This window comes from Cyprinodon tularosa, unplaced genomic scaffold, assembly GCF_016077235.1.
Source record: "Cyprinodon tularosa strain WSP-4 unplaced genomic scaffold, ASM1607723v1 ctg80, whole genome shotgun sequence".
Lineage (NCBI taxonomy): Eukaryota > Metazoa > Chordata > Actinopteri > Cyprinodontiformes > Cyprinodontidae > Cyprinodon > Cyprinodon tularosa.
Window position 1 is genome coordinate 462,881 of NW_024039563.1, and position 9,620 is coordinate 472,500.

A 9,620-nucleotide genomic window follows, 5' to 3' on the forward strand; every position below is an offset into this window, starting at 1 on the left:
TTTCTCCAGCTGCACAGTTTTATATTGTTAAGACTTTACAGTACAATATCTTATTTTTTTATCTTTTAACTCTTCACTATTATCTTATTCTTATACACTTTTCTTAGGTCAACATTTGTGTGACCATTTTTCTATGATCTTTTTGCTGCTGTAAACACTTCCCCATTGTGGGGCAATAAACAGATTTTCTATTCTGTTCTATTCTGTTCTATTCTAACAAGCCATATGTCTGTTAAGCAACTGACTATAGGTTTGCAACCTGAGCAGAGTAATTAAAACACCTTTGTAGACATAGGAATTACACTGCACAACCTGCCTGACAACCACTCTTCAGTGTGGATGCTGTTTCTGAGTGAAGGCCAGTCAAAGTAAGCTATTTTCAGTATTGTTTAAAATCCCGTTTGATGAAGCAAATACATGTTTCAGGCTTTGGAAACAAGAAGAAAACCATTTATCTTTTTTTTCCACGTTAACAGTGAACTGCACATAAGAGTGCCAAAAATCTAAAAAACAAGGACCTGGAAAATAACTTTAGGAGCTTTTTAGTTATAGCTCTGCTAATCTAATATTAAAATGAAATAGAAACTGCCTTTCTCTATTAAACTTTAAGGTGAAAAACACAACGTTCCTTTTAATTTATCAAAACATTATAAAACCAGCCTATAAACCCTTTATAGGGCAAGTTAGCGTTTTTGATCACTTGCATACCCCTTACAGAGTCCCTACCCTTCAGTACATCTTATTTTGGCATTATATATTATATATATATATATATATATATACCATCATACATTAGCATTAATGCCTCTAAAGTTATGTTGGACCAAAAAAAAAAAGTGTTTCTTTCACTCTCAGAGTGTTTCTGATGAATTTCTTATAGAAGCACTTTTTTTATTTTTCTTAATATATTTGGAAAAGTTTGCATTTCTTGTTATTACATTGACATTAATCCTTCCCATCAAAATATATAATATTACTGGTCTATACATCAGTAGTTACTAGTTAGAGCTTAGTTAAAACTACTGGTGAGCTTAGAGGATGTTCTCTATTTTTACTTTGTGTTTTTAATTTTATTTTTACTCCATTAATAGATTATAACGTTTAAAACTAGTGAAAAAAAGTTACAAAGAACTTCTTTAAAAGTACAAGAATGTTTCAAGGTTTGCCAACATCTGTGCGTAAGGGGAATGCGCTCCTATTGTTGCGCCTGAGCTGCGGAATGCTGTCACTGAGGCAGTTTCTACCAAACTAAACGCAGATAAACACTAACCAGTTTAAGAAGCTGTTAAATTAACATAATTAATGATCATTTTTGGTAGGATCATTTGACACAAGTCAAAGATATAACTAAAAACTTTTTCTTTTTTTTTTAAACCTACCTTTCATCCAGTCGACAACTTGCCTCGGCGTCCACTTAGTTATGGGCTCCATGGCTTCTTCAGTAAAACTAACTGAAATGTGGAAATAAATACATTGAAACTTTTAACTTTCTCCTGTCATGCTCTTCACACAAGCACAGCGCGTTTCCTCTGATCGCCTTCACTCACTAAACAACTGTGAACAATCACGCATGACTGGAGGTTGGACAACCCCCACAGCTCCAGACTGGAATTGATGCTGCCTTCACGGACTGCCGGAAGCGCTCGGAAATAGCACTATTTATATGAAACAATAAAATAAAAAAAAGCCTCAAATGGAGAAAATTGTGTAATTAATTGTGATGAGTCTAAAGTACTGTTTCTATATTTTACCTAATGCATTTTATGGGATTTTTTTTTAAATTATTTACTGTTTTTCCTCTGCATATCGCTACCTATAGACATTGATGTTGCTTCAATGGCCGGCCGGAAGTACGGAAGTGGATTAGGGCCACTGAAAAAATAAAAAAAAGTGAACTGATTTTTAAATATTATTTCAGTTTAATATGGGAATTCGGACTTGAATCTCAGAATTCTGAGAAAATGTCATAATTCTGATAATAAAGCCAGAATTCTGAGAAAAAAAGTCAGAATTCTGAGGAAAAAAGTAAGAATTCTGAGGAAAAAAAACAGAATTCTGAGAAAAAAAGTAAGAATTCTGAGAAAAAAGTCAGAATTCTGAGGGAAAAAAGTAAGAATTCTGAGGAAAAAGTCAGAATTCTTAGAAAAAAGTGAGAATTCTAAGGAAAACATCAGAATTCTGAGGAAAAAAAGTAAGAATTCTGAGGAAAAAGTCAGAATTCTGAGAAAAAAGTCAGAATTCTGAGGAAAAAGTCAGAATTCTGAGGAAAAAGTCAGAATTCTAACTTTTTTCTCATATTATACAGAAATACAATTTAAAAATCAGTTAACTTTTTTATTTTTCTCTTTTTATTTGGTCAAAAAAACCCAAAACAAAACAGGTATTGCCAGTAAGGTATACTTCGAAAACATACAAACCACAAATTCTATTATAACTTATTTTAACAAAGTTACAGTTTACTAATACATGCTTCATTGTACACTGACACACTTGCACACAAACCTTTTTTATTTTTTTTCAAAAAAAGATATGTTTGTTGTTTTTTTTAACTTCATTACAAGAAGAGCAGTCAAAAACATGAATGAAATTTCCCAGAGAGCACCCCAGCCTTGCCTGTAATCCAAGTTATTTATAAATATAGATGCAAACTGAATATTTGATCATTCTTTAAAACAATTTGGGTGGGTGGGTCGGTGGGGGGGGGGGGGGGGGGGGACTACAAAAGCACCTCCCAGTAATGAGTTGGTGTTTCAATAAATCTTATTCTGGGGCTACAGACCTTTTTAATGAGTGCATCTAGAATTTTACCAACTAGTACTACTTTTTATACTAGATATCTATAATATTACTAAATCTCAGCTGAACTGATTCAGTCATACTTTTGCTCATTACAATTATTTAGACAAAACAATTAAATGACTCACCACTGACCTCTACTGGTCGAATAGTAGACAATGCAACACACAGCTTCAAAGAACCACACATTATCCAAGCTATAATTACCTAATTGTAAAAAAAAAAAAAAAAAAAAAGTGTTCTGAGTAATGCAGGTGGAATTACCAAGTAGGAAATATTTTGAGTTCTGGAAAGCATACTCTACAATAAAGACTCTGGGGAAAAAAGAGGATTCTAAAAGTAGTTAAAATTTTCCATCCTAGTTCCTTATATCAGTCACTTCCAATTATTTGATTTTTTTTTCTGTTTAAATTCCCCTTTGTTAAAGTCAAGACAACAAACACTTAATGAATGTTATCTCTCTGCCTCCTGATAGTTTTCCAGCTGGGTGAAACACACCTCGCACATGGGAAAGTCTCCTGGCCCAACCCATCAATATCATTACACAGCTGCACTATAATCAGCCCCAGATGAAACCTCTTGTTCCTGTCGAATGCAGTCATATACTGCTTCTCTTAGGATTTTACTAATATAACTAAGGTTAACATGATGTGTGATGGAAACCAGCCAAATTCCTAATTTGTGACCAAACTCGACCAATTAAGCCAATCCTGGTTTTTTGCTATCATGAACATACTTGTGCCCACAAGGAATATATACCATACCTAGGATCTTCAAACTTGGAAAACAAAGTCCAGTGGATTGCTTTTTCTTTTTTATTATTATTTTTTTGGAATGACTAAGACCTGGATGACTAAGAATCTTCACCAGCATACCTAAGACCACTTATCTATTTCACTTTTTTCACATAAGATTAACAGTACTTTTGTTCAGGCTGTTTAGCGTTACTGATTGAAATGGAAAGACTCAAATCCCGCCTCTGCTTTTCAGAAAGATTTATGCGGCTTTAGGTGGGCTGGAATACAGCAGAAGTCCCACAATAGCTTTAAAGGAATCATGAGATGGGTGTGAAGGTGAGGCAGATGGTTTAAAACAGCCCGTTATCCTACATTAAAATGAACATGATGGAAAAGGCAGGAAATAGGGGAAGAGTTTGGAGGCGATGTGTTACATAATATGTAACACAATATATAACCTGTTTTTATATTTGATACCCAGTGCAATAGCTATACCTATAAATATATAAATACCCACCTATATAAATACCCATTTAATATCCTGTGCAATAACCCTGTATAATAATCCTGCTAAGGAAAAAAAGATTAAGGCCGTCATGCATATATGTGGACGCACTGTATATACTGTATATATCCCAATGCACATTTTCTTCCTTTTGCTCCTTCCTTTTCTTTTTGAAAATTGAAGCTGATATAACAAGTGCATTTCTCCACTGTGAGATCAATAAAGTTAATTAATCAAAATAAATGTCTCATCCTTCCCTTATAAAACACGACAGCCTCCTTTTATTCCGCATAAACATTTATTAGTTATTTCATTTACTTGATAGAGGCAGGCTTACAGTTTCATATAAATAAAAGAAAGCACATGAAATCAAATGCACAGGAAGTAATCCACCTCTCTGTTAGACGACAGGATGTAAAGGCTTCATTAATGTGGCCTCGGTGAGAATGAGCCCTACTTCCTGGGTTGCTTTCTAAATGCTGAACAGATTTACAGTGGGAGAGGAAATGTTAGATAACCTGTTGCCAAAACATTCTACTCCACTCAGTGTGTTGGTTCATGTCAGTGTGGGTGGCCCTGCTACCATAACTAAACCAAAAAAAAAAAACAACAACACAGATCCAGGGACATGGATGGTTTGGTCTTAGAATTGGGATGTTCCTGAAAATATTCATTATAACAGCATCACAAGCTTCAGCTTGCAAGGTAATTATATATTTGTAGGTGCCAGGTGAAAGGGTGTAATTTCATTTATTTTCTTTTAACATCAATGCACTTCTCCTTATAAAAGGTGATAATAGAACCAACACAAATATGACTCCTGAAACATCCTGTGTAGTGTTCTCATTGTGGATGAGTTTACTCTATTTTTAGAGATATTTAAACCTCTTAAACAGGCTGCACGGTGGTGCACTAGGTAGCACTGTTTCCTCAGAGCAAGACGGTTCTGGGCCGAATCCTGCATGGAGTTTGCATGTTCTCCCTGTGCATGTGTGGGTTCTCTCCGGGTACTCCGGCTTCCTCCCACAATCAAAAAAACATGACTGTTAGGTTAATTGGCTTCTCTAAATAGAAGGAGATACGCACCGGCTGCACTTTGACCCTGACAGGACTAGATGGATGGATGGATACTACTTAAAAGTCTTTTTTAAAATTACATTTTTCATGTTAAAGCCCAGAATTAAAAAAGTTTCTCTGGATTTTGTTGTGAAAAACAGGATTAGCTCCTTCCATTTCCGTAACATTTCTCACCAGCTTTCAAACATGCTACAGCCACTGAGTTTTAATAGGGGTGCTTTACAGTTATACACTACTCTTTATTGACCTGTTTAACAAGAAAGTACTTAAATATATATGTGTGAATCCTGCATATATGGAGGTCTAACCTCTAACAGAGCATTAGGTCAAGTGAAGACCTTTATATCACAATGATAAAATGCTGGGAAGACTCATGGGGCATTTTGGGAGTTCGAAGGGATGCTGGGCCTGATGTTGAGGTATTCCAGAACAAAAATCTGCAAGATCTTGTTGAGATTCTCAATAGTAGGGCGATCCAGGTTTTCTTCGTTGTCGTCAAATGTGTGCCACACAGCCGGGAAAGGGTAGGGTATGAGGTGGAGGATCTTAACACCTAAAACAGAAGGAGAGGATTAGCAAAGAAGAAAGAAAAAGGGATTATCACTGATTTAAAAGCATGGCTAATCTGGCCCAGGCTGTACATACCTCGGTGTAGGAACGGTATGTGATCATCGAGAATATGGCCCACAGGACGATCAGGCCAGAAGTACTGCACGCTGTTAGGATGCCCAACAAGCTGGTTCATGGAATGCAGACGCTTTTCTGAGTTTATATGGAGAAAAAAGATGCAACTGTTTAGTTGAAAAAATCTATTTTTTAAATCTTATCTACTGCTTAAACTGGAAATCTATGCATGGAAAATGTCAGATAAAGGCTAAAGGACAAAGGTATCATTTGTCCACACATTTGGTGCTCAAAAACACAAACAATTTATTTTATTGGGATTTTAAGTGTGAATGAGTTAGCGAACAATAGTGAACATACGTGTGAAGAAGTGTAAAGAAGAAAAAGTGTAAAGAACAAGGTCAGGCTTAAAGTCAGGGAGCATTAATCTGAGCCAAGAGAACCAGTGATTCAAAGAGGAATCAGAGATCTATGGCTCAAGGGGTAGTATCTATATACCTGCTAGGCGTGCACTCCACAAATCTGACCTTTTCTTTAAGAATCGGAATGGATTGTTGGGAAAATAGCCAAGACAAGTCCTCCCTCCACAGATCGAACTTGCAAAATACCATAAGTCAAAAAACCTTGGACTATCATCATATTCTGGTTTGAATGCTGTAGAACTTGATATATTGCTGCCATTTTCCCCACAGTTAGAATTAATAAACTATTTTCTAAAAACTACAAAAAAGAAATAGCATATTGATGTATTTTTATGTGAGATGATTAAGATTAACCTTGTGCTGGTTGCCAAGACAAATCCTCCCTCAACAGATTGAACTTGCTAAATACTCTAAGTAAAAAAAAAATTGGACTATCATTGTATTCTGGTTTGAATGCGGTTTAACTGGCTTCAGAGTGAAACTTGGTTACATGGAGGAAACATCTTAGATGCTGCAGCAGGTCACTGGTCTGTGGGTGGGCAACGTCATTATGCAACCAAACAGGTCCGACAGGCCGCAGCCTCAGCACACATCACAGCTGACTGGAAAGATGAAATCTAGCTTCTGTGACTTCCTTAAAAGTATTTTTAAATTTCGCATACACAACCCTGACTCGCTGTTTTAGATGTGCTGATAGTGGTCAGAGATGCTTTGATTATTATTCGAAACCCCACATATCTGTAGTGATTATTCACCAATATCCTGCAGCTTAGAGAGCCAGGAGGTGGTGCTGGGGAACTGGTTCCCGAAGATGGGGCTAGGGGCCCCGATGAGGTCCAGCAGCACAAACAGATCCTGTGGAGGGGAAAGAGAAAGGGAGGGGTTAATGCTACACACCACTTTGTTTTTCTCATGAGAAACTCTTGTTGCACATCCAGAGGATAAACTTTCTGACACAGAGCCGATCTCATGATAATCGCACCTCGGAGGTCTACTTTGAAGCATTACATCATGTGGTCCGTGGTGTAACACCGACATTACCTTATTAACTACAAGACACAGCAAAGTCACATCTATATACAGGCACCACAGCTCCAGTACATTTCAGAGGGAAAGGTTTTCATTTCTTGATACATCGCTGCCATTTTCCCACAGCTAGAATTGATAAACTATTTCTTAAAAACTAAAAAAAATTGGATATTATGAAGTATTCCAGTACCTCAAAAATCTATTTTTATGTAAGATTATTAAGATTAACATTGTATTGGCTGAAGCTTGCCAATAAAAAATATCAGTATTACAAATTAACCACTTTTATGCACATTTCTCTCAAATTTAGATAAAAAATCCTTTTATTCAGTCTGTTTGAGTGTGTGTGGTGTTGATGATTTACATGTAAACGACTTCTGGTGTGTTACTTAAAAAATTGCCATCTAATGCTAAACAAGATTCAGTAAAAAACCTTTAAAAGGACATAACCAGTAGAAAAAAATACAAAGATCCCAATCTATTTAATATCTTACAAGTCCTTATCAGAGGTGTCAAGTAACGAAGTACAAATACATCGTTACTGTACTTAAATACACGTTTTAGGTATCTATAATTTACTCCATTACTTTTTTTTTCTTCCTACTTCTGACTTCTACTCACTACATTTTTACACCAGTATCTGTACTTTCTATTCCTTACATTTTTAAAACAAACGTTATTCGTTACGCTTGGCATCGGTTTAATGTTTATAAATATTTATTTCACGTCATGTGCTCCATCCAATGCAGATCATTGGTGCCATCCACATCTAGTGAAAACTAGTGTAATTGGATGAGTCATATAACGCAAACACTCAATAGTTAGCTAAAGGAAATCATCAGAAGCAAGTAGGTGCTCTTCAAACTGTAAATGTGAATTATCTATGCCATGCTACAATGTAGGATTCAGAAAAAGATGTTGAAATGTCTGAAAGGTCGGACACAGGCGAGAGTGTATCGGGAGATGGAGACTAACAAGACCTCCCTCATCCTTGGCCCTATCTCAAAGAATTTTTCAAAAAAGTCGAAAAATTGAGCTTTCAATTCATATAGTGGTATCTGGCTGTTTTTCTAAAGGTTACTTTATACTTTTATACTTTAAGTAGTTTTTGGAGCACATACTTTTTCACTTTTACTTGTCTAAAGAGGTCAAGTTGATACTGTGAGTGTTTTTAAACTGCAGTATCTATACTTCTACTTAAGTAAATGTGTGTACTTTTACACCACTGATCCTTATCCGGGAAGATATCTTTGTAGGTAAAAAAAACAAATTATATTGTTGCAATGTCGGTTAACCAGCTAAAAACTGATTTTAATCTTCATATTTCAAAGCTTTATGTTACGTTATAGTGTGTTACAGACAGGCACCAGCCTGCTTCAAAAAGGTTTCACATCAAACAAATAATGCCTGAGTAACTAAAAATTTTTTTTTAAAGTATTATTTTGTTGTTTTAGGCAATAAAAAACAAACAAAAAAACATTCAAACCCAACTGTCCTTTTGTGACAAAGGAATAACCTTTAATATTAAACGTTTTTCTGGAAAGCTGGGTTTAATTTTACTAGAATTATTTAAATTTTAACTTGTTTTATTTTCATTGTATTTTATTGCATTGTGTTTATGTATTTTAGCTTTTAAGTTTTTACCTAATTTTCTGCAACTGTGATATCTGTACAGCACTTTGGTAAACCCCGGTTGTTTTAAATGTGCTTTATAAATAAAGTTTGACTTGAGTTGAGTTATCCGCCAACAGGAAGTAGATGAAAATATCTAAAAAATTCAACACATAATTTAATTTGAAATTAATCTATCAGGCTGGAAGTTTTACAGATCAACCCCAAAGGCTTATAGTGTCCACTACATATAACAGTGGTGACCTTCCCAGGACTGGCATAAATGATTCTAAAAGTGCACAGACAGCTCACACTCAAAGCAAACTCACGCTTTGTAGGTGTGACTCAGTTGAGTTGTGTTCTTGATTCAATAAGAGAGATACTGAACAAAAATGGCACTAATGAGGGACGGCCGAGAATAAACCACCAAAAGGACAAAAAGGTCAGTTTCGTGTTCACTAAAAAAACATCTTGATGAGCCTTTAAAATTTGAAAGAAAAAAAAAATCTGGGCAGAATGCAGAGACAAAAGTAAGACGTTTTAAAAAAAAATTCATAATTTGGCATAAAAGGGACACATTAATTGAACAGCAGTCCATCGTATAAAGGTTAACATACAGTCCTTTTTGTTTTTGAATTTAAAGCTAAATGCAAGTTGTTCAGAAATTTTTAAAAGTAAAAATAATTTTTTAATAATTTTTTTTTTTATATATATATAAGATTCCCATCCAATATAGGCTGAATGAAGAACAATGAATTGCTTTGTACTATGCCGTGGAGTTGGTTGGTGTCTTTGGCTCCTTTAGGATGCGGAGTGGCC

General features: G+C 35.4%; 2 protein-coding genes across 2 annotated transcripts in view; both read right to left on the bottom strand.

Moving 5' to 3' along the window:
- LOC119774187 (connector enhancer of kinase suppressor of ras 3-like) overlaps nt 1–1,576 on the bottom strand; it is a 50,452-nt gene extending 48,876 nt beyond the window's left edge. Inside the window, exon 1 of the mRNA XM_038271582.1 lies at nt 1,380–1,576. Within this exon, the coding sequence (XP_038127510.1) occupies nt 1,380–1,431 (52 nt within the window). The 5' untranslated portion in view covers nt 1,432–1,576. The remainder of the gene's footprint in view (nt 1–1,379) is intronic.
- Nucleotides 1,577–4,317: 2,741 nt separating this feature from the next.
- LOC119774206 (glutaminyl-peptide cyclotransferase) overlaps nt 4,318–9,620 on the bottom strand; it is a 9,721-nt gene continuing 4,418 nt past the window's right edge. The window contains exons 4-7 of the mRNA XM_038271613.1: nt 9,569–9,620; nt 6,917–7,016; nt 5,761–5,877; nt 4,318–5,668 (exon numbers count right to left, since the gene is read on the bottom strand). The exon at nt 9,569–9,620 is cut by the window's right edge and continues 116 nt beyond it. Of these exons, the coding sequence (XP_038127541.1) occupies nt 5,487–5,668; nt 5,761–5,877; nt 6,917–7,016; nt 9,569–9,620 (451 nt within the window). The 3' untranslated portion in view covers nt 4,318–5,486. The remainder of the gene's footprint in view (nt 5,669–5,760; nt 5,878–6,916; nt 7,017–9,568) is intronic.